Source organism: Amphiprion ocellaris, chromosome 1 (genome assembly GCF_022539595.1).
Source record: "Amphiprion ocellaris isolate individual 3 ecotype Okinawa chromosome 1, ASM2253959v1, whole genome shotgun sequence".
Classification (NCBI taxonomy): domain Eukaryota; kingdom Metazoa; phylum Chordata; class Actinopteri; family Pomacentridae; genus Amphiprion; species Amphiprion ocellaris.
The window spans coordinates 38,093,410-38,118,981 of record NC_072766.1 but is presented as its reverse complement, the minus strand read 5'-3'; the positions used below and the strand labels follow the sequence as shown (position 1 = coordinate 38,118,981).

Genomic DNA, 25,572 nt, shown 5'->3' with positions numbered 1-25,572 from the left:
AAAGCAAAATAGAGACTGAGCTGCTGCTGTAACAACAGTTGGATGGAGTGATGGATATACGGATGGAGGTGTTGCTCTTGTGCATGTTAGCGTACAGTTTAAGTACTTGGCAATGAGTCCGTTGTAAGATTGTGGTAATAAATCCCAATGTGGCTGACAATAACATGACAATGATGGCTTGTACTTCATACATGAGTCCGCTGAATGAATAAACTATAAAAGTGAAACAAACAAAACTCTGTCAGTTTAAGTTCCACCATTGTGTCCCACTGGACCGGTTTCAGAGCTGGAAGCCACTTGAGCCTGGCAGCTGTAGGAAGAAACCCTAAAGCCCACTGAGCTGGTGTTCCCCGCTGGGTGTGAACTTCACGCTGAGGTTCAGGATTAAGTCCATCTCGTGAAGAAAACAAACAAAGGCCACGCAGGGTTTTCCCCACTCATCTGTGTCTCTTAGCTAATTATGAGGCTGTTAAGAATAACTGCAGCGGAGCAGCACACACATCCGCCGTAAATACCTCATTATCCTACAGAACCCCACCCGACCGTATCAAACGCTCCTTAATGAGCAGTCAGGAATGACTAGTGAAAATAAATACATCATTTCCAGTGGCCCTGATTGAGCAATTAGCGTCAGATTCCTTTTCATTCTCATTGAGCTGAATCAATAATAGATTCTGTTACAGAACACTCTCAGTCACCTTCTGAGTGTCCTTCATCATCTCCATTAACTACTACAGCAATGGTGTTGAGATCTGCCGTCAAAACCAGGTATATTTGAAAAAACATACAGCATTTGTCCTTAAATCTTGCTTACTTTTTTATAGTTCTATTCTCTTGATTGCCTGTTTGAGGACAGATTTTGTGAGCTTTCTCATCAAACATGCAGAGAGCTTGAAAACATGACTAAGAGAAGCATCAAGTTATGTTAACACTGTCTACACTTTTACCATCAGTTCAGCATTCGAGCTGCAAATCTGTACTGAATCCACAAGAATTCACTGCAAAGTCAGGAAAAATAAACCAAACAGAGGTTCAAGAAATGTAGAAGAGTTTATGTAACACTCTCTCCTGAAAATCAGCTTGTCTGGGAGGCTGGGAAACGCTAAGAGCCCAGTAGGCAGCTCAGACATTGTTAATCAAACATCAGCTTACAGGTTCTTTTCTTTGACTGCTCTCCAATAAATTAAGAAATTAAGTTGGAAAGATTTAAATGCATGTCTGCAGCCGGACTTAACAGACATTTAAATCTTACCAACCTCATTTCAACTGGGCTCACACAATTCTGTTAAACAGAGGAGAAGCAGTGCATGAATCAAAAAGGATGAATATGTATGAATATCTGTCAAATGAAATCCAAGTTTTTGACAAAGGAGAAAGGCTCTTTTTTACATTTGCAAAATTACATCCTAGAGGTTATGTAATTGTCTCTATCATGTGGGGAGTGACTTTTGACCATCGCATGTAAGAGGTCAGAAAGTATTACAGCTGCTACAATTAGTTGGCTTAATCAATGATGTCAACACTGAAAAAGCAACAACTTTAGTTTTTAGATCACTCCAAGCCTGAGTTCATTTTTTTCCTGAAATTCTTTACCTAATTGTAACAAAAGCTTTCCTTCCTCGTCACAACGTTGCATCGTTCAATTCAACTCAAGGCAGCGTCATTTAAACAGTACCACTACACAACTTTTGTCATCTCAAACAGCAAGTTTAACCCTTACAAAATGTATACAGAAAAACCCAACAATTTCAAAGATTCCCAGCAAGCACTTGGCAACAGCAGGGAGGAAAAAAAATCCCTCCCCTTTACAAGGTGGGAAAAGACCTCTGGCAGAACCAGGCTCAGGAAGGGTTGACCATCTGCCTCAACCAGTTGGGATGAGGGTAAAGTAAAGAGAGTTCAGGATAGCAGATGAAGAATAAACAAACAGTGCATGACATCACTCAAGTTTGGCTTTAGTCACTGGTCAGTTGCACTCGAAACTAGAAAATGCCAGCAGCAGCAGAGTCTAACTCGTTTCAGGGTAGACGTTTCCAAACACTCAAAGCCTCTAAAGTAGGGGAGTTCTTCAAAATGTCACAAAACAAAAATGTGGTATGTACACTGTGCAAAGTTCTGATACCATACCACAGCAGTACAGCGCAATGCACAAACACCTGAAGAAAAACTTACAGGTGCTATTGTGGAAGATGCACCACTAGAAACAGCAAAACTCCTCCAAATGTTGTCTGTTCATTGGTAGGGAGTTAGGGGGTATGTTTTGATCTCTTTTGTCCTTGTGGCTGCTAAATAAACTCGAAATTTGAATTAAATTAAATGGGAGGAAAATTAATCCTTTAGATTATTGGCAAAATAGCTGAGAGATTATTCGACAGAGAGAATCTTTAGTGGTCACTATAAAATGTGACACCTGTGGAAGAAGTCATCCTCTGGATCGTGTGAACAGACTTTCAATATTATCAAATTCAATAACAATAATTAAAACAAAAGCTTGATTCTATAATAACTTTTGTCAATGCTTGTCCTATCTAGGATCTCAGCTGCCACTCAATTGTCCTTAAATCATACACAGGAGAGGAAAAAAATCTTTTAGACATGTTCTGAAAACCAAGACTTTTGTGTAGTTTCTTTAGGTAGATTTTGCTGTTTCAGATTATTTAGTGATTTTAAAGCTTTGAAGATGCTCCTCGATACTTCCGAGAACTTTTCCCTGCACAGTAAATTGAATCACTCCAGCTACCTAATCTGAACTGTCCCCAGTATGATGTCAAAAGAGGAAAAATAAATTAACATTCAGTACAAAAAGTCAGTCAAACAGCTTCTGCAACAGTGGTGGGAAAGAAACAGATAAAAGACACACAATCCACAGTTTTCTCTTGTCTGCAGTTGGACAATTCATAACACTAAAGCTCCAATCTCAAGGAATCTATGTTTCAATGAATATCAATTGACTGCAAACAGGCAGATTTCTGGTGGTAACAAAGTCTGCAGTTCTGCTCCATCAAACACGGAGCTCAGATTCACCACAACACAATACATCCCTGAACCTCCTCCCTGCCTTCCCATGTCGCTCCATGATTGCTACTCAATGAACATTAATACACAGAGCAGGGGACATGTGACATAGTAAATCTACAAAGAGAGCGAAATCCAATTACCTCCTACCAGGCCGAGCATCACATATAGGATCTTGAACTCACACGGGCTAGGTAATTGCCAAGGGACTTTGAGTCTTGCTGCATGGAAGCTGGAGGTAATTCTCCAACAATGGGAGCCAGTGTGTCAACGTTACTACATCAGTGCTTTCAATTTGTTTAAGTTGCTTGATGTCCATTAAGAGGTAAGGTGTGTATCGGCTCAGTTTGGTACAACCTCGCTTCCCTGGAGAGCGTCTGGACTCGTCTGGTTTCCAATTGATGACGCCGAAATGAAGCTTCTAATGAAATCTAGAGAACTCATTCAGCATGCAAAGGGTGCAGATTCACTATATGAATCAGGGTTTGTTATTATAGCAACAATAATGCAGACTTAAAAAAACTATGTTTGGTTGGGATTTCACAAATATTGAGCTTCCTGCCGAATCCAAGCACCAGACTGAGACTCTGCAGTCAGCGTGTCACTTAGTATCCAGTGAGATGCTCGGCAGTCCGGGAAATTGGAAAACAGCAGCTGGGACTTTGGTCGCATCAATTAATATTCATGTTCCGCATATTCCCAAGTGATTAATTTAACACACCTGATCAAATCAATAATTTACAGGGGGAGGAGCGGAGAGCACAGGAAGGAAACATGGAAAAAGAATAAACCTTGTCATTAAATCTCATCTCTGACACACCTACAGCAGAAGTCCAATACCAGTTGGAAACTCAGCGGTGACCTAAATCTAACATGCATGCTGTGACTCTGTCAGCCTCAAAACATGTCCAATGTTCAGCTGCCCTGAACATTTTTTAATGAATGTGTTATTCTATATTTTTTGGTGTTCTTGCATTGTGCACAGTAAGTTAATCCACAGGCTTTAATCAGTGCATGTTTAGAACTAAGGTTAGGTGCTGCATGTGGTTCAGATCTGGAATGAAGATGGGGTTGTAAGCGCTCATAAGGTTTAAGAATCAGACTAATTCCTGGGTAGGCTTTCTGTGGGTCAGACAAGGAAGAATCTGGGTTGCCAATGAAATATGAATGTGAAGGAGAGCCTCCTTAAACAGCACTCATTTTTGACAGTGTTGGTCAATATTTGTGTAATATTTCTGTCACTGAAACAGGAAACACTCTTTTAAGATGCATTTTTACGTTGAAATCTATTGCAAAAAGTTACTTTTCTAATGTTGAATACAATCTTTTTTTTTTATTCCTATGGTTGTTGATTTTGACAAGACAAAGACTGGTGGCACAAGGGCTTGACGATAAAAAGATACTAATATATACTAGTAACGGACACAAATATTGATCAACAGAATGTTCAATAGTTCATGCAAACCACCACTGACTCAGTAACTGTCAAGATAGATGGAATAGGAAACATTTCATAATGAAGTTTTTCAGCTATATCGTCCAGCTCTGTTTGGTCACCAACCAAAAGAATTTAGAGGATCCCTTCTATGATGCTCACTTAACTGTGCTGAACATAACAAAAGCACTGTAGGTCAGGTAAGCCAGTATTCACTGCAAGAGAGCAGCAGAAACTCACTGTACCTCCACCTTAAAATGAAGACTAATGTGCTCTAAACCAGACACTATATTAACCTGCACAGGTTTGCTGCTCGGTGCCTGTTTCACTCTATAACAATTGTTCGTTCCATCCCTCCATTAGTGTTGCCTGCTTCAAGGAAAGGAGGGTTACAACCTGGACAGATCATCAGCCCATTAAAGAGCTAACACAATGAGACACACTAACACTCACACATATAGTGGCCATGCATGACTGTGGAAGAAGCTGCAGCATCTGGAGAAGAGGCAAACTCCAGGAAGAAAATCAACCAACCAGTCAGCTCAAACCCAAAACCTGTGCTAACCAACATCTGCACTTTGTCAAAGGCAAATAAAAATAGCAGCTCATCTTGAACTACCCTCACAAAAGAAGCCACATTTTCAGTATTTGATGTTTCTGAATGTTTCTCCTGCAACGTCGACAGGGTTCATGCCCTCTGAGAGCAGAGTTTGTTTTACCTACAGAGCACGTTGCAATCTTTCATCTGAAATCAAACCGTGAAAATCAGGAGAAACGGGGCGACGAGCTTCGCATGCAGCAGCAGCACCACATCAACATCATGTGGAAAATGCAGAGTGTAGCTGAAACAGGGAAAATGAGTCACCGTATCAAGGGCTCCATCAATCTTCAGTGCAGACTGCTCAAGTAATTCTACACAACCACAAAGCATCAAAGAAGAATCCTCAGAATGATGCTTCCACCGACTCGCTGGCTTTGAATCAATCACACTGTGCTCACTTTGACACTTCCTCGATTCATGCAAAAGCAGAATGACTTGTGTAAATATTTAAACCTCCTCCGAGACAAAGTGAAAGCGTTTTGGTTCTTCCAATGACACAAACTGTCCTGGATCATTTCCTGTTGACAGTTTAGAGCAGGGGTGTCAAACTCATTTCAGTTCAGGGGCCACATACAGCCCAATTTGATCTCAAGTGGGCCTATAAATAACAACAACTCCAATTTTTTCCTTTGTTCTAGTGCAAAAAGTACATTCTGAAAATGTTCACATTTAAGGAATCAGCTTTTTGCAAAACATCAAGAACAAACTGAAATTTGTTCAGAAAAATGAATTCAATTTCACCAACATTATGCTTCAGTTTATAATTTACACAACTTACAGAGTATCTACAAAGGCACAACACATTTCATCACAGGTATCTAGAACTGAAAGATATAGAATTTTACTTTAAAAAAGACAAAAAACAACAAAAACAAGACACAGTATTCCAAAAATGAGACATAAAATGACAAAAGCAAGTAACAAAATGACAAAAAATGAGATGAAACAAAAAAGAGACAAAAATTAGACAAAAAAGTTGTAAAGCGAATGACAAAATGACAAAAGCGTGATATGACAAAAACGATACACAAAACAATGAATAAAGCAAAACACACAGTGACAAAAATGAGACAAAAACACAAGCAAGACAAAAAGGAAACACAAAACAACAAAAACGAGAAACGAAACGACAAAAATGTGAGACAAAGGACAAACATCAGACAAAAAAAGACAAAAAATGGCAAAAAAACATGTCTTCTCGGTAATTTTTACACTTTACAAAGTCGTCCCACGGGCCGGATTGGACCCTCTGGCAGGCCGGTTTTGGCCCACGGGCCGCATGTTTGATACCCCTGGTTTAGAGTCTAAATTTGCACTTTATAAAATTTCTGGAGGTCAAAAGAAATTCTAGATGTAAATGCACTAGAAACAACATCCACTGGAGTTCAACCAATGTAGCTAAATCTGGACGTGTTTTTAGACTAAGATGAGCAGCAACAGGTTTGTTTTCCTTGCTCATCTCTCCTGCATCAACCCACCAGGACTCAGCTGTCAACATCAGCCTTGTTCAGCCGTCACACCACACAGAGCAGGCAGCTAGATGAAGACGAATCGAATCTTTAACTCACCCTTTTCTGGTCCTCCAGCCCGTGCAGCACCGGCTTCCTCCTTGGGTGCTGTTGTGGACTCGCCTCTGCTCCAGTCTCCATCTTCCCAATAGATAAATATCCAAACCTTCACAACACGCCTTTGAAGGAATGAAAGGAAATACCTGCTCAGAGTATTCCAGTCCCCTTCCCACTTAAATCCCAGTGGTTGTGCATGAATGTCTATCCAAAAATCCAGAAAAACTGTCCGTCCATCAACTCTGCTTCATGAAAAAGACCCTCTGCGACTTCATCCACATGCTGCGACTCAGTCACAATGTGTCTCCATAGTTTGTCTTTGCCTGCAGCGAGCATCAGGGCAGAGAAGAAGAACCAGAGAAAAGCAGGATCTCTCCAAAAAACATCACAGCTGCCATTTGATCCTGAAGGAGGGTGTGTTCTGCATGATCCTCCTCAATACTGCTCAATCTGACTGCCACTGCAAGAATAAAAAACAAAAAATGTGGGCAGGTTTCAGCTTCTATGCAGCAAAACTGGACTTTTCCAGGAAGCGTCCAACAATATGTGAGATAACAAAACAAAAAAAAACACATCCAGAGAAAGCAGATTTAAAAAGCTGCAGCTCAGTGGGGTCTTGACAGTGAGCAAGTGCTTGTGTTGGGAAAGAAAACAGAGTGAAATTAAAGGTTGTGGCGTCAACAAGAAGTTAATGAAGACAAATATTCAATGCAAATGCCAACAGTCTGCATGCACACACTAACTAAGCCACATTTAATGAGAAAATTTCCTATTTAAAAGTCTATTTTGACATGCAAAGTAGGTATTTACATGCTATAACGGTGCAATTACTATATATTTTAATAGAAAACAGTGTATTAGTGGAAGTAAGCGGTGTGAACCAGCAGCGTGCTAATTACTGCAGGTGCGTGCTGCTCAACATTCGCACCAAAAACACAATTTAAACCCAACTAAGCAACTTTTGAACAGCTCAAAAACTTGCTTTGAAGTCTTTTTTAAGTTGCACTAATCGTGGCTCGTCGGTTCGGACTTGACACCACACAAACATCAACTCCAGACTTAAAATCTGGAACAAATTGGTCGCCGAAGGTTCGGAGCTGCTGCAGCATCCCTGCAGGAGAAGCTGCGAGACGTTCAGGGCTGCTGCTGCTGCTCTCAGACAAACTAAATGTCTGCAGGAGACGAACCGGGGGCAGAAATGAGCCTTAGAGAGGAGAATCTGCGCTAAGAAAAGATGCTCACCCCGCACTTCTCCGCGTCTTCTCTTCCCGGTGGAGACGGTTCCTGCCTCGTGTGCTGCTGTCCGCTCCTCTGGCTGCAAGCGGAGCAGCCCGCTGCTGCGTTCACGGACTGTGGGAGAAGTAGGGAGCGTGGGAATGTCATGGGCGTAGATTCCATAGAGGGGGAACACGTCCCCCGTTAGGATTTAGAACAGGTGCATTTGTCTCCCTCAATAAAAGCAAGAAAACATATAAAAAGTAGATTTTGTTTGTTTGTTTGTTTGCTTTTTGGGACATTTTTTAGCTGTAAAAGATAAACATAAATTATGAGCTCATAAAATCACTGAATCTGTTGAAGAATAGAAAAGAAAAACAGAAATAAAAATTAAAACAAAGCTTAATCATTGGGGATACAGAGAATCTTTGAATTTGTTGGGTATTTATGTGTATTTTAGGGTCATAACACTAAACTATTCAGGTTAATTGCCATAATTAATGGTATTGTACGCTATTCCTACCATTTACACTTACATGTATGGCTGCAAGATTTTAGAAAATCTAGTTTATTTACTGAATTAGATAAACCATTTAAGTTGCAAACATGAATTGGTCAGTTGCTCTTACATCAAATTAATATTGTGTGTAATTTAAACTCAAATTCCTGCATTAGTTGGTTTAAAAATACATTCAAGTTGAAGTAACTTAAGGAAATTGGCTTGAAAACTCAATTTTTGTTTACCTTGAAGTCAGGAATTTATACATACATGTATAATATTTAAACTTGTTGGATTCATTTGTAAAGCCAGTCTTATTTTTCTACAGGAAGGCACTTTGGTGCAGCAGCAGTTGGTGTAAATGTGCTGTATAAATAATGATGACGTGGCCTCAGTATGTATTATATGTTCTTTTATTGTAGCAAACATAGTTTTTCTATGCTAAATCACATTTGAAAGCCCCATTATTCACAAAAGGACTTTAAAGTGAGTGTTTTAATTCATTTAGTCTGACCGTTTCAGATTTTCTTTCCTTTTACTATTAAAATGTCTTTTTTTTTTTTTTTTTTAAAAACACAAAGTTGGATATTATATTAATAGCTGACAACTAATCAAGTAATTGATTATTATTGTTGCAGCTCTACATCTGGTCTACACATTCTTATCTCTCAAGCAAAACAGTTATTTGTTTTGTTTTGGTTTTGTCATCATACATACACTTAGTAAATGAAATTACATCTCTCTCTCTCTCTCTGCCTCTGTTAGTGTTAAATTATCACTGTTATCCACTGGCTTTCTGTTGTGATATTATGGGCTGGGTTCTTGTATTTTTTTAATGTAAATAGCTGCACGTACCCTCTGTCAGACTGGGTGTTCTCAATTACGAGCAGCCCCTGAAGGTAGCACCAGGGTCCCACTCGCTCTCTCTCACAGCCCTGACATGACGTCACGGGCGGCTTCAGTCTCCCTGTTCTCTCCAACATCCTTGAAGGCGCCGGTCGGTTTCCATGGAGACCCCCGGTAAGGAGGCATCTACCGCCACCGAGCGTCCAATCAGAGATATGTCTGTGAAAATAAAAAGTCAGATTGATAATGTATTTAACAACACATACATAATGATGCATTTTATTATTATAGGTCCGTATAATACAGGATTATGAGGAAATCAAGAATCAACAACATTAAGCTAGGGAATTAAAATTAGCAATAGACACATTATTGCACCACGAATTCCAATATAATAAACATTATTCTAACAAAGAACAAATAATTTACATTTTGGTGCATAAAATGTATTTTGCACTTGTACTTTTACTTAATGAGTGCCAAAAATGACAATAAAAGATGCAAAAATTATAAGAAAAGACACAAAAATGACACTAAAAGATGCAAAAATAACACAAAAGAGGCAAAAATGATACAAAAAACAGGCAAAAATTACATGAAAATACACAAAAATTGCACTAAAAGATGCAAAAATGAAATTAAAAGATGCAAAAATGACATAGAAAGATGTAAAAATGACATGAAAAATGCAAGAATGACACAAAATGCACAAAAAATTACACTTAAAGATGCAAAAATGACAAAAAGAAGCAAAAGTGACACTAAAATACAGAAAATTACATAGAAAGATGCAAAGATTACACAAAAATATGCAAAAATGACACTAAAATACAGAAAATTACATGAAAAGATGCAAAGATTACATTACAAGATGCAAAAACGACACAAAAATATGCAAAAAATTACACAAAAAGTTGTAAAAATGACACAAAAAGATGCAAAAATGACACTAAATGATGGTTGGTTGTGTTCCTCGAGCTGTTCTTGAGCAGTTTTAAATAAAATAGTGAATGTATGACTTTTTATTTTTTTTTAATTGAGTATTTCTACACTGTAATACAATGAATGTGTGTACACTTATTCCTCGACTAAATTCATCTCTAACAAATCAACTAGAATCAGATTACTGCACTTTGACTGATGTGATAGTAATCTGAATATTATAATATTATACTGGCAGTAAAGGGGAGGATTTTTTCCAAAGCGTTGGGCTAAAATTCAAAGCATAGCTATTTAAAGCATGACCCCTGTGTGTTTAAAACCTGGACATTTTAAATTTAATTAGAAACTGACTCTCTGATCTGAGGGGTCTCAATGCAGAGTAAGGGCTTAAAAGTTCCGGACTGAAGTTTGGCTGTAGGGAATCAAGCTTTGTCTGCACAAACACTGCAGTGGAGGGAAAATTAAAGACATTCACTGAGAAACTGAAGGGAATTTGGGCCCCTCCTGACAAATAACACAAAACGACCTAATAATACAAGACATGCATTAGAATGAGCAGATCACAACCATTCTGCACCATGAATATTGTAGCTGCACCATTTTTTATCTGCACTTGCTCTATTTATCTGCATTCTTCTGCCATATTTATGTTTGTTAGCTCAGTATATATGAGTAGATGCGAGTGATAAATGTGTGTGAATGAATGTATTCTATAAACAGGTGAATTAAAACACCATACAGAGACACAGAGAACTAGGAATTTCATTGCACAATGACTTGATATTAGTTGCATACGACAATAAAGTCTTGAAATCCTTTGAATCTCCTTAAAATTACCCAATAATAAAGTAAAGTAAATCCAGGTTTACCACAAACCATGCAAAGGCCTTAATCAAACAACACTTATTTGGTTATTTAATGTATAATCTGGTGAATGAGTGCATCCATAATGATTCACAGCTGCCTTAATGTGAAGAGCTGTAGATTTATAGCCCAGCACCTTTTCTGTGGCAGTTTTAGCTCGTTTTTCTACAAGACATACACGCTCTTAGAAAATCCAACAAGCCTGGACATTTTATTATCCTCCCTGCATCCTCAGGCTACACTAAATTAATTAATTTCTATATTTCTACACATCTGCCAACAAATAAGTAAGATATAATCTCATAAAAATGTGAAAAAATAGGAAAAAGTGTATGTGGAACTCCTTCTCTGTAAGTAGATCAAAAAATACCTATGCCCATGTGGTTCTTGGTAATTTGATTAATTTAATTACAGCTAAAAGAATCATTTGATTTGTCTCTAATATGAAACTGAAATCTTACTTTGTAAAGTGCCCTGAGATGACTTCTGTTGGTGGTTTATACATGAAACTGAACTGAATGAGTTCATGTCACGCTTTTATATTCCAAAATCTAATTATTCTAAATCAAATTACCAGAAACTGCACAGAAACCTTGAAGTCTAGAAGTTTTTGTTCCTGCATAGCTCCACTGGTTGGTGCTTGAATTTCTGCGTGAAACTATCTCTTTATTGTCTGCTGTGTTTGCAGGTTATTTAAGCATGCTGTTTGTTGCATTGCAGCATTTTGGGACTAAATGTTAGAATTTCTAACAGCTGAAAATCAAAAATCAGCAATTATTGTAAAGGCAGTAAATTTAATTTCATCTTTCATTGCTTTTCAGCTTTGACAGGAAGCCTTTTCCATTTGAATTCTACTCTCACATGAAAAAATGTGTTTATGAGGCTGTTAATCCATGTGATATTAGATTTACTTGACGCAACATGTCTGAATAGATTTTATCTGACAATGTCCATGAATAATGTTTTTCTAGTTTACCTTAATAAGTTTCATTCTGTAACACATTTCATCGGTGTTTTAATAGATTGCGGCCAAAATACGTTTCTTTCTTATTTTCAGTTGGCTTCGCTTACACATTCCAGATGCTCAAAATTCCTAAAATCCTCCAAAAACACAGATATGTGCGACAAGTTTAGAAAGTTTTGAACAGAAATCTTACTGAAAAGACACATTAACTGTTAATGTAATTTGCATTTTGTTGCTTTGGGGCTGAACTTTGTGTTTTCTTTTACATAAACGAAGACATCTCAGGATTAGATAATATCATCCTTTACTGATCCAACGACAGAGAAATTTGAGTTACAGCATTAAAGGACCCGTTATATCAGTGTAACAATAAAATATATATCAGTGCTGGTGAGATTTCAGAGATTTTTCCATGTAGACATTTATGTCACACATTGGAAAATATGCCATGATTCTTAACAGCTGAAAAGTTTTGAACAACTTACTGTAATTTATTTAAATGTTCTCTGCTTTTTGAAAAAAAATTATAGTTAACATCTAGTAAAATCACAGAAAAAAGGTATAAAGGTAAAAACAATCACAACTTAAAAAGGTCTACATCAAAAATCTGCATTTTATATTTTTTTAAAATGGTAATTCGTTCTCTTACACCATTAACTTTAAAATTACTAGATTTTTTACTGTATTTGAATCAGCAAAAATGATTGGCATTTTACAAATATTTTATGAATATTTCAAGTATTTAAACAAAAAATATGTATATTAAGCATTTTAAACATGGTAGGTATTGTTTGAACTTTTATTTTACAGATTTGTCCTGTTTTTTTAAATAACAGGTAATATCAACATGCCTACATTAAAAATCTTAAATTTTACAATGAGTGACCGTAAAACTGCATTGCTTTACTGTATTTAAATCAACAACAAAGTTGGTGCAGTTGATTTTTTACAGAAATGTACCATTATTCTCAAAGAAAAACTATTCATGTTATTATGTACTTACTGTTGTCATGTTAAATTACAGATATCTTAAGGCACAGAAAAAAAATATTCATTTGCATGATCAGTGTGCACAATAAACAGTAAAACTGCATTAACAACAAAGGGCACTGTATTGTTATATTTGAATCAGCTAAAAAATATTAGATTATTTTACATAATTGCCATTAGGTTCACTATTTTTACAGGTTACAGATTAATACGCATGTCAGACAAGAGAACTAGGCAGTTTAAAAATTAAAGAATAAGATTGAAAATTTAGAAATTAAAGATAAAAAAATAGGGAATAAAAAAGAAATTTAAAAAATAAATAAATTTTTAAAAATACAAATCTTTTTTAAAAAATAAAATAAAAAGGAAAAAATTAAAAAGAATACATATTAAAATAAAAAATAAAATAAAAGTAAAAAAATAAATACAAAACTGAGTTGTTGTACCTGTAGAGAAACACTGATATTGCACAAATTCTTCTCTGAGCTGAATATAGGGATATTGTCAATACTGATATTGCACATATTCTATTGATATTTCCTCTGTGAGTAGAGAACACTTTCGTTGCACCGATTCTTCAATATTTGGGATTTTGAAAAAACATGATGTTGCACAGATTCTTTAATATACAAGAAAATGCATATTTCACAGCCACAGTAAACTCATGCAGAAAGGGCATAAGAATGCCACAAATACACCCCAACCCCCCAGGTTTAATAAATTACCCCCAGTGGTCAGAGAGCCCTCCGTCCACGGTTTCTGCGTGATTTTAATCCCGCCTCTCCGTGGACTTTTTGAACTGTGGAGTCCCTGCTGGGGTGACGTGAACGCGCATGCTCGTACTGGGCGGGCCAAACGGTGCTGGAGCTCGTGACCCTCAAAAGTGGGCAAACTTTTCACGAGTGGAGTAAAGTTGACCAGGAGGTCTGTTTAGTTAACTAACAGCAGGAGGAGAAGGAGGAGAAGAAAAGGAGAAACTGGGAGCCGCGCACATTTTCTCTATTTATTTGGGCACTTTTTTGCGTGGTGTTGCGTTAAAAGCCGATTTTTAGCGCTCGAGTTCTGTAGGAAATAACTGCTTTTGGGATCCACGTGAAGTAAAAATGGAAGGTTTCCACTGAGGGAGGCTTGTTTGTTGGATTTGGGTGAGTAAAATTATCTAGTTAACTAACATTCCTCATTAAAAAGAGGAGCAAAATCCAGACGTTCCGTTCGACTGGAGCCGTTTCGGTGACTCTGGCGCTGTTTCCAGTTGTTGGTCACCTGAATCTGATCTAAAATTGTTATCACTTCTTCAGATCAAATCGGTTTATGTGGATATTCTGGTTTTGCTGTGTATAGTTACCGGACTGTGTGCGCCCGGTGAGCTGGCGGCTACGTGACAACCAGCCACTAACTGTGTTAAGGGGAAGTTTTCCGCCGTTTAAAAGGCGCCCAGCTTCAAAACACAGCAGCGTTTAGCTTTTACACCTAGCGACGGTTCAGTTTTATCCAAAAATATATTAAAATATAAGGTACTTTTAAACCGGAGCCGCCGCTGTTACCGTACAGACATTCCGCGCCAAGGATTTCAAAAACAGTTTACCTGCGCGGGACACTCTTCACTTCCTGTACGCCGCCTGATGCTGCTCCCTGATTGGCTGTTTTACACAAAAAGGGCGTGACCTACGCGGCTGTTGAATCCGGCGATTCGACGGAACGCCCGTCAGTTACCGCCAATACGAATCCCGTGTTTTGATTTTGTTTTAAAGTGATTTTTAATCAAAATGAGCAGTTACTAAACGCAGAGAGCTGTTTAAACTGGCTGGAAGGATTTTAATTACCTCAAAATCGTAGCTCATGCTTGAAAATGTTGGTTCCCGACAAATATGTGACTCTTAAAAAGCGGTAGGACTGTCTCTTTGAACATATTTTGCAAAAATAGCGTTGATTTCTTTGACAGTGACTTAATTCAGCATGCTTTGGTAAGATAAGAAAACAAATCCGTTGGACAAGTGTGAAGTCTGTTTAGATGAGCTGGTATAAGCTAATAGTTGATTTACCTAATTCTGTTAATACATATTGCTGCCTAGCTAACATTAGCTTATATAACCCTTATTGAACTCTAAGGTGGAGGATGTCATTTGCAGCGCTTGAAAATCAAACCCTGACCCAGCAATCTCATTCAGAGGTCAGTAAGTACAGAGGAGCCTGAAAGTGTCTCAGATCTAGCTTGTTTTGTATGCGTCTGTGACTAATCCCACTATGATTCAGCAATTATATCATCATCTGTCTTCTCCTTTTCCTGTCTAGGATGATGGTTTTGTTGCACCAAGAGCTCCTGTAAATACTCAGAAATTACCCAGCTTGTGTGCAGTCCCAGCGGAGAGCAGGCTCACCATGGGTCCCCTCACCACACCTAAAAAAGGAAGGGAAGTGGGTTCGGTCGACCCCTGGACTCCGACCTCCAACCTCAAAATGCTCATCAGTGCTGCTAGTCCAGAGATCAGGAACAGAGAGAAGGAGCTATGCATGGACAACGACGGACAGGAAGGACTTGATCCAATACAGGTACAGAAAAAATCCTAGCAGCAAAACGTCAAGCACTTTCTGATGAGTCGAGGTGTTTAAATGGATGTTTCTCTTATCTGTTGTTTACCTGTAGGACTTAGAAAATGGAGAAGAGTCAGAGAAAATGATTAGCAGAAAAGAGAAGAGTCTGGGGTTGCTTTGTCATAAATTCCTCGCCCGCTACCCAGATTACCCAAACCCAGCCGTCAACAACGACATCTGCCTCGATGATGTGGCCACTGAGCTCAGTAAGTCAACTCTTTGTCTCTTTAACTAAAAACAGTCTTACAGAATCCATCCATTAAGTTCACAGCATATGTCACACACTGCTGCTGCTAATAGTGACTTGGGTTATTTTTGTCTGATAATAACTATCAGTTCTGGGAGTTTTATTTGCTCCTGTCACATCTTTTTCCTCTCTGTGGACTCAATTTTTACTGTCTTGTCCCTCGATGGAAACAGCACAGCCATGACTAGAAGTAGAGAGAACTCACAATATCTTCTGTTTAGAATGACACAGTTAGAAAGCCATAACAAATTCAAAAACAAATTTTTCAGCTGAATGTCTTGTATTAATGATTTGACAAAAATTGAAACAAAAACATGTTTTCAGGTGCTCACACGGGTTACCACAAGTGAAATAATGGTTGCCCTAGATATTTATTTATATTTCCATTTTGAATCTGCTTCCATGCTTGTCTCCTATCTGCTCTGTGTGAACACGACCTGCAGTTAAGCCGGAAAAGAATTTATTTTTTTTAATTATTGATATTATTATTCACATGACTGTTGGTCACAGCCTTGAAGTTGAAAATAGATTTTTTTTTTGGTAATTTAATAAAATCTAGTTAGAGCTAATTATTTAGTTTTGGCAAATTTTTACATGAAATGTAAAATAAAGTGACTTTGATGATATTTCATGATTTGTACCTCATATTTGCTTAAGTTTCCCAGCAGAATGGGACGTGTTTATTAACTAATTAAATGAAAACTAAGTAAAGTTCTGGTTGTAGAATGTGCAACAAAATGCAAATTGATGATCAGCAGTATGAGAGAAGCCAAATATTTTGGCAAACAAGTCAGCGACTTCATTATCTTAATTTTGGCTTCTGTGATGTATTTTACTTGTTTGCACTTGCGTGAAATTTTGTTAATTTAACAGATGAATAGGCTGCTTGAAAGTTGAAATTGCCACTGCTCAGTTTGTTAAATGTTTTTGGCCCCGATAAATGTTGTAACTGGGCATGTTTAGAAAGAAGATAACACGTCTTTTTAACTCACTGAAGGGTTGTTGGAGTTTTGAGGGAAGCTCATTTTCAAATATTTGGCACATTGATTGATTCAGCTGTGATGTTCACTGTGTTTGTTTGTCGCCATGTATGCAAATATGTGTTTCTCTCAAATTTACATGCAATATATTGTAGCTGGTTTGAATTCTTCTTTTTTTTTTGTTGTAAGTTTCTTTCACAAAATGTGATATTAGTTTATTATCTAACAGCAGTAAATCTGTATTTTCCTTCCCTGTGTGCAGATGTGGAGCGCCGCCGCATCTACGACATCATGAATGTGCTGGAGAGTCTCCACATGGTGAGCCGAGCGGCCAAGAACCGCTACATGTGGCACGGTCGCACCAAACTGGCCCAGACTCTGGCCATTTTGAAGCAGGTGGGCGAAGACCACAGGTACGGCCAGCAGATGCAGCAGATCCGGCAGCGTCTCCTGGACAAAGAGTTCGACTTTGACGGGGAGGACCGGGAGAACGAGGTGATGATTGACTTGGAGAGCAGTGAGCTGGGACAGAAGGAGCTGTTCTTTGTGGAGCTGCCAGGAGTCGAGTTCAAAGCAGGTGAGAAGCTGGAGAGCCTCCTGTAGAATGTGCTCTTCAGATAAGAGATTAGAACATGATATAACCCTCATTTTCTTCATTACTGCAAGTCAAATTTTACTAAACATTATTTAACTTGAACCATTAAATCAAACACTAAAATGACGTGTGGCACCGGCTTTCATGAAACAACCCCCTGAAATTGGAGTCTATGCCAATACATGAATGTTATCTTCAAAATAATGCTGACAAAAATGTTCAAAACTGATGTCAAATCACCACCAGTACTGACAGGGATTGCTCACAGACTTAGTGTTGGACACATCTGATGAATACCAAATCAAGGTGTTTACTATTTTTAGGAACAAATGTTTGACGAATGGAAATCCTGACCTACTAAAGCCGCTCGATAAGAAACCAGGATAGTAAAGACACTAAGATTCATCATCTGGAGACCACCAGAGACAATTAGTTAATTAGTTGATTGCCAGAAGCTGTCAAACATTTTGTGATTTTTTTTCCTCGATAAATTACCTAAACTCTCTTATTTCATAGTTTGTCAGAAAGTGAAAGTTTGCTGTTCTCTGGATGTTAGACTATTAATTAAAATAAACACAGTAAATCTGCTATTTTTACACTAAATTTGACCTTCGTGCGTCCTGTCCAGCCTCTGTTAACAGCAGGAAGGACAAATCTCTGCGGGTGATGAGCCAGAAGTTCGTGATGCTGTTTCTGGTTTCGAATCCTCGCGTGGTCAGTCTGGATGTCGCTGCTAAGATCCTGATCGGAGAGGACCAGGTCACAGATCAAGACAAGAACAAGTTCAAGAGTGAGTACAAAGACTTTAAAAACATGTTTATTATTTCTATTTGTACATGCACAGTTACTAAACTGTATGTCTTTCATACTCATTTTAAAGTTACTGAGACATTTAAAAAGCTTGTATAGTAAAGTTTTAACTGCATCTGTGAATTTTATTGTGAGTCTGTTCTGGCAGTGGATAATGTTGCTGTTTTTACTCGTGTTTTCAGCCAAAGTGCGGCGGCTGTATGATATCGCTAATGTGCTACGAAGCCTGAAGCTCATTGAGAAAGTCCACGTGACGGAGGAGAGAGGGAGGAAACCAGCCTTTGAATGGGTCGGCCCTGAAGAATTTCCACAAGTTAAAGGTATCACTGAAACGTCTGTTCTGTTTAGTCAACGTTTATATTTTGGGCTTAGCTTCACGTGATGCTGAGAACTAACGGGAGTTTCTGTTGCTGCTACACAGAAAGTCAAATTATCTCAAGCTTTCTTTTGTTTAAGACTCTGAAGCTGCCACATCTGAAAGTCCATCCAAGAAGAGAAGCGTTCTGGAGTCTCGTGCGTCTCTTGACAATTGTGCCAAAAACCTCTTTTCGTCGCCCGAAAATAAACGCAGCTTCACTCGGCATCCCTCCCTCATAAAACTCGCCAAGAGCATTCAGGACGACCGCCGCAAGATCAACTCTGCCCCCAGCAGTCCTGTGAAGAGTGTGTTCAGTAAGTGCTGAAAACTAGCCCTCAGAAGAGGTTTTTCTCTGACGTACGTTCATGAAAAGGTGCGATGATCTTTATATCTTCTGTCTGCAGGTGATTCATCAAACACTGACTTCCCAAACAAAATGGCCCAACTTGCTGCTATTTGTAAGATTGAACTTGACCAGGAGATAACGTAAGTTTGACCCCATTTAGACTGTTAATTATTCTAAACCTAATTAAATGTGATGTGGTTGTCGAAGCCGATGTGCAAGAATGCTGCTAACTCAAGTGTGGTGCAAATGAATGTGCCTTAAGATCAAATGAAAATATCCAACTATAGCTGTTCAGCTACGTGAAATTAAGTGACATTGAGATGTTTAGAAATTTAAATTTAATGAACCAATTCAAGTAAGACTGATCTGTATGATTGTATCATAATTTTAGTGTCACATACGTGAACCTTAACTTTATGTAGTTCTTGCACAATGCACTTACACTGTCATTCAAAAGTTTGGAGTCACTTAGAAATGTCCTTATTTTTGAAAGAAAAGCAGTTTTTTTCAATGAAGATATCATTAAATTATTCAGAAATGCATAGTAAATATGTGTCTTCGGTAGGTACTTGAAATATCAAAGGACCGAGCGGCTCTAATTTGAATGTTAAACAAAACTGGAACAAACAATATTCCTACATTTTTAGCTGAATATTTAATGGACATTTTGCAGCTATTTTTCACATTTCTAACAGTCGGACATAGGTTTGCGCTGATACAAATCAGATGAAAATTCCATCTAAATTTAATTCTTTGACTGAAAAATGAATCATACAGGTTGAGATTTTATCATGAGCTCAGTGTTGGTATCTGGAGTGTTAAATGTGAGTTCGGCTTCTGTTCCAGAACTGAAGATCCAAAGCCTGCTGCAGCGGAGACAGACATAGCTGCTACGATGTTACAACCATCCACTTCTACTGCAATGGAACCACCTCAGCCCCCGTTACTAGCCCCGACCCAGGAGCCTGGAGCCGACACTAACGTCCACCCGGCTCCACACACCCCGCTGGCAGCTCCGCCCGCCGGCTCCGTCACCTACATCCCTGCTCAGTGTTCTCCACTGATCCCTGTCCTGTTGCCCCAGCAGCGAGGCAGCGGGCCCTACGCCGTGTATCTGCACCCTTCCTCCCTCAGGCCCAACCCTCTGGCCAGGCCTCAGCCCACCAGCCTCGCAGTGCGCTCCATGACCTTCGAGGATAAAACCGGACAGAGTCCGACCGGCCAGTCTGCAGCTAAGAGCCAGCTGGTCTCCAGAGCATCTGATGTCAGTCCTCTGGCGCTCAAACGTTTGCGTTCAGACTCGGCCTCAGAGGGCAGCCCATCCAAAGCCAAGAGGTCCGACCCCAACTTTAAGGTAAGATAAAGTTTATATGGGACATTTATGATGTTCTGAGGCCCGAAAGAAAGTTGTTTTTCACCAAAGTTATGAAGGATTGATTAAAAACTACACTTGGATAGTATTTCCTTAACCCTCAGAACCCCAAAACCTGCCAGCATGTTTGAAAAGCATGTTATCTTTTTATAAAAACCTTAAAAAAATCACACCACTCATCATAGCAAGAAACTGTAAAAATGGGAAGATTTGTCAACTTTACTGCAGTTTGAGTTACTCATCTTTGATGTATTGTTTTGTTGGAAATATGAGAGAAATCTGAGTTAAAAATTGTGATATTTCATCACAAATCACTTTATTCCCTATATCTCCTTTAAAAACTCACCAAAAATAAACCATTTGTAGTCACCAGATTCTATAAAAAAAAAAAAAAAAATTACGCCCCCTTTGGTACAACTGTTAAGCTATGAGTGACTCAGCTGTGACCAACAATCGTGAGAAAAAATAAGGAACTTTTCAGCTTAACTGCAAATTTTATTTACACATAGCACAAATATGGAAAGAAATTAAAAATGTTAGTAGTAAAATATCTAGTCTATAGAGGCAGCATTTTATACAGTATTGGTAACGCCATCTGTAAAATTAATAAAGAAATTCATCTTTTGTTTTTTGCTTGTGTTAATGATCTGTGACATTCTAAGTGGGTCATTTTGCACAAAATATATTTTTAAGCTCTCTCTACTTCTAGCCATGGTTGTGCTGTTTTCATAGAGGCGTAGGACTTTATATTGTAGCAAAGCATGAACTTACAGTCGGTAAAAATGTCATCAAAACCGTAAAAGTCCAGAAACCACTTGGGATTTTGAGGGTAAATAAACCAGATCTTACCATGTTTATTTTTGACAGTTTTTCCAATCCTCTCGTCGTCCTGTCTCTCTCCTGTAGGATACGTCCCCAAAGCTCTGTGAGATCCTTCAGGCCCGTCTGAAGGCCCGTCGCAGCGGTCAGCTCACCAATCGGCCTTCACCTCGCGCTCTCCACCTGGACCCAGAGTTCGTCAACACCCCCGGTGGCAGTGCTGCAGCCAGTCAGCCGCTGGAGCAGAGTTTGGAGGTTTTACTGGACAAAGAGGACAAGACGGCGAACTCTGACAAGGAGGGAGGACTAACACCGATCAGAGCTGTTCCTCTCACACCTGGACAGCTTCACAATGAGGTAAACACACTAATACGCTGCTTAAAGGGCTTCAATATGCACCAGGAGTTAGTGGTGAAATCATAGTTCCGTTCAATGATTAAACGGCAGTATTTTGTACTACTTTGTCTTTCCAGACGTTAGTACCAGCCGGATACTTGATCCCAATCTCCCAGCAGTCTCTCATCGGCTACAAGGAGGTTCAAGCTTCAGGGGGAGAAGCTAACAAGGCCTCAACTCCCACTTACAACATCTACCAAACGCCAACTGCAGGTAAATTTCTAATTAATTGTCACAGAATGCTGTTTTAAGCATCAGGCTCCACCTAAATGTTATCTGTCATTGAAGCCACTGTGTAGAATTTCTTTAAATTAACCTACTGAATACTATAAATACTTAGAATCAGATTAATTCTGTAAGTAATTATTTTAAGATTGGTCTAAAAAATGTCAGACAAACACTAAAAATACCTTTCAAACTTTCCTAGAGGCCAATGTGGTGTTTTCAAATTGCCTGTGTTGTCTGACTAACATCCCAAAATTAGAAAAAACAGGGAAATGCAGCAAATCAATACATGAATTCATAATGTATTTTGCATTTGGAGCCAATGTGGCATACGAAAATTGCTACTGTTGTCTGACCAACAGTTCAAAATTAAAAAATATTCAATTTGCAATAATATAAAACAGAAAAAAGCAACAAATCATTACATGACATCAGATTATATTTGGTATTTTTGCTTGGTAAATAACAGTTTCACTAATCTATAAATAGAGGTGTCTTTAAAATACGAACAATGTTTCTTCTCTTTACATAGAAGGTTGTTGTTTGTTAAATTATTTTATTGTTTTTCTATTAACAGAATAGAATGGAAAGCCTTTTTTTTATAGAAATGCTGTTATAGTAGAATTTATATTACACAAATGTACAAGAAAATTGGTAAATAGAATGAAATGAATTTGCTTAAAACTGCAGATTAGAGTCTGTACATATGAATAGTGAAATAAAAGACTGGACTGTGTTATCGTCTCCAGGCTCCAGACCTGTCCCGGCCCAGGAGATTACACCCACCAACTTCCGTTTTCACCGACCCGCCGCCTCTCCTCACGCCACCCAGCAGCCCCCCCACCTCCACAGTCCCAGCCCAGCCATCCTGAACTTCACCCTGCAGAACCTGGGTCTGATCTCCAGCCCGGGAAGCGCCTTCGTTACCCCCCAAACTCCAGAACGCAGCAACACTCTGCCCAGTCCTCTGACTCTGCAGCAGAGAGGGATGGTCTTCATCAAACCCGTGTCCCCGGTTCCTGTCCAGCAGACGGCGTCTCCGCATTCAGTGGCTCTGATCAGTTTACAACAGGTAAACATGAAGAAATGACTCTAGATAAAACCACCGCTCCACCGATTTCACCTCAGTCAGTTTAATGGTCACTGAGTTTACTACTCAGAATGTAAAAAGGTTAAATAATATCTAGATTTTTGTTTTTATAAATTAAAAAGACTGTATGATGTTTGCAGAGTAATGTAGTTACCTTAATAAAGAAAAGTTCCTCTGACAATAACACCATCAGAAACATCAGGTATGTTTAATTTTCACCGACAAGAGACAGAATATAGTGTCTCCCTTTACTTTTTATGAATGGACACGAAGAATCTAAGTGAAATCACAAGGAGAGATTACTACTCCGAATAAACTGCCCAAGTATTTTTAAAAATCACACATCAAATCAAATAGGACCAAACATCCATCCATTATCTATACACAGCTTACTCCTCGTTAGGGTCATACGGGGCTGGAGTCTATCCCAGCTGACTTAGAGTGAAGGCAGGAGACACCTGGACAGGTAACAGTCTGTCACAGGGCTACACAGAGAGACAAACAATCACACTCACATTCACACCTACGGACAATTTAGAGTTATCAATTAACCTCAGCATGTTTTCTGACTGTGGGAGGAAGCTGGAGAACCAGGAGAAAACCCACACATATACAGGAGAACACGGAAACTCCATGCAGAAAGATCCCAGGAAGTCCAGGACAGGAATCTTCTAGCTGCAAGGCAGCGGTGCTAAACACCGAGCCACTGTGCAATCTGTAGGACCGAACAGTTGGATTATTTTAAACTCAACGCTATGCAGCACTCTCACCTAGAGTGTAAATATTTCTACAACTTTGTGCCCTCCTTGTGTGACAGTCACATTTTGAAATATTTCATGTAGTGATGGTCAATAACATTTTAAATCCATTAGAAAGCAAAGTTTTCAGCTTCACTATAAAACTGCGAATCAAATCGCAATATCTGTCAGAAAAAAGTTAAAGTTTCCCCAAGCCCTATTAGGAAATCTGTTGACATGTCTGACAAAAAACTTGCAAGACTATTAATGCTGATCAACACTTTTGATATATTCAGGTTTATTTGTATATCCCTTTTCATACACAAAGTGTTTTGCCTAAACCTAGTCTATTAAATTCACACTTAACAAGTCTTAACAACACCGAGTAAGCCTGTCAGCAGCAGGTACATCTCTCTGTAATTAGCATATTTGAGTTTTACATCTGGTTACTGTGGCAACATTTAAGTCCAAATGCACCAGTAACACTGCATTTAGTCAACCAGCAGTGACTGGTTTACCAAAGCTGAAGAGGGACGACTACAGCAACACAGGTGGAGTAAGGTAGCAGCTGGATAGCTCAGAGACTGACACCCCTGACTTTGGCACAGGAGATTGGTATGGTGCAAAAACCCCCGCAAAAAAAGAGGCCAAGAAACGTTTCTGAGGCTCCAGATAAAAATGAAGCTTCTTTTAGAGGAACGATTATAATCTGAAAAAGAAAGAAAGGCATTAATCGTGTTTTATTACTCGTATCCAGGTTGTTTTCTCTTGACTAGATCCTTGCTCGTGTTGTATCTATTCTTAGATGTACGCCGCTTTGGATAGAAGCTAAACCTAAGTGAAACTGTAGAATTTTAGAATTGTAAGCAGACAGTGTGTTTAATTACATTCACTGCCAGATGGGGTTGATAAAACTTCCACAGCGTGTTCACTTGGTGAAGGTGGTAATTCCCCTCTGTCTAGCCTCAAAGAAGTTTAGAGAGCTGAGGTTTTGCGACATCAAAAACTTCAGATTTGCTGTAGTTTCTTCTGTAGAAATTGTTTTTGCTTACATTGAGGATGAAGAGGATGTTATTTCTGCTTCTAAATCAACTTTTCTCTCCATAATCTGGCTGAGCAGCAGCAGTCTAACCCATCGCTGTCTCTCGTCCAGCCTCTGATGACGACCCCCAAAGGGACCGGACTCCCTCAGCACAGCTTCTTCCACACACCGGTCCCCCTCTCGCCTCTGGCTGCCGTGGTAACCACCGGAGGACACCCGGCCGCCAAAACTGTGTACATCCCTCAGAGGAAGCTGGACGTGACGCCCGAGGACTCCTGAAGGAAGTCCTCTGTGTTATGTTAAGTGTGTGTTGGTGGGTGGGTGGGTGTTGCTCTTTTTTTTCTGGTCTGTTAAGCATTTTACAGTATTCATTACCTCTGAACGTTTCACTGCCTTCACTCTCATCACAGCCGCCTCTAAAAATAGCTGCCATGCAGACTTGGGCTGTGACCCAGTGAACACGTGGAAATTAGACTTAAAGGCAAGTTCAGCAAGCTCGTGAACACTATTGTCATTTCACCAGGACTAAATCAGCATCTATCTGATGGGGAAAATGTGATTTTCTTGTTTATTTTATTTTCTCATGTGAATGATTTTTTTTTCCTTCCAATTACCAAGAGTAGTAAAAGTTACATCAGTTCTATAGTAAAACCTGAGATCACTTTTGCACATGTGTACATGGAAACTGTTAGCCCTCGAATGGAGTTTGTTAAGAATATGTGAATGTACAACACAAATTAGACATTTTGAGTTTAATTTATAAGAAAATTAACTTCGTATCCGATGTCCTGATAAATAAATTTTAAAATTTTTTATAAGAACATCACATCATTTTGTCTTGTTCTCTCCTTTTTGCGTTCAGTGACGAATGTCCACAACTACTAGATGGACTGAGCTACACTGGACATGAGGTTACCTATTATTTTCATTACCTATTAATTAGGTTGTTGTATCATTAAGCATTTACAGTCTAGTAGATGCCAGAATAACAAGTTTTTGGAGCACCTTTAGATTGCTTATTTAATAG

At 38.8% G+C, this 25,572-nt stretch overlaps 2 protein-coding genes across 4 annotated transcripts in view; one reads left to right on the top strand and one right to left on the bottom strand.

The window, feature by feature from the left end:
- nav2a (neuron navigator 2a) overlaps positions 1-7,247 on the bottom strand; it is a 299,433-nt gene extending 292,186 nt beyond the window's left edge. The window contains exon 1 of the mRNA XM_055004563.1: positions 6,620-7,247. Within this exon, the coding sequence (XP_054860538.1) occupies positions 6,620-6,700 (81 nt within the window). The 5' untranslated portion in view covers positions 6,701-7,247. The remainder of the gene's footprint in view (positions 1-6,619) is intronic.
- A 6,551-nt stretch (positions 7,248-13,798) lies between these two features.
- Positions 13,799-25,371, top strand: e2f8 (E2F transcription factor 8). 3 transcript variants are annotated; one of them, XM_023299966.3, is made up of 14 exons: positions 14,731-14,823; positions 15,046-15,106; positions 15,229-15,486; positions 15,581-15,734; positions 17,018-17,332; positions 17,979-18,140; positions 18,343-18,480; positions 18,617-18,832; positions 18,923-19,004; positions 19,711-20,218; positions 21,143-21,412; positions 21,529-21,664; positions 22,426-22,748; positions 24,624-25,371. In XM_023299966.3, the coding sequence occupies exons 1-14, from the start codon at positions 14,786-14,788 to the stop codon at positions 24,822-24,824; spliced, it is 2,862 nt and encodes a 953-aa protein (XP_023155734.2). In that variant the 5' UTR covers positions 14,731-14,785; the 3' UTR covers positions 24,825-25,371. The 3 variants fall into 3 exon arrangements, with proteins under 3 accessions (XP_023155737.2, XP_023155734.2, XP_023155735.2); XM_023299967.3 differs by having other exon boundaries at positions 14,735-14,823; positions 24,657-25,371; XM_023299969.3 differs by lacking the exons at positions 14,731-14,823; positions 15,046-15,106 and adding an exon at positions 13,799-14,081.
- Positions 25,372-25,572: the final 201 nt, after the last annotated feature.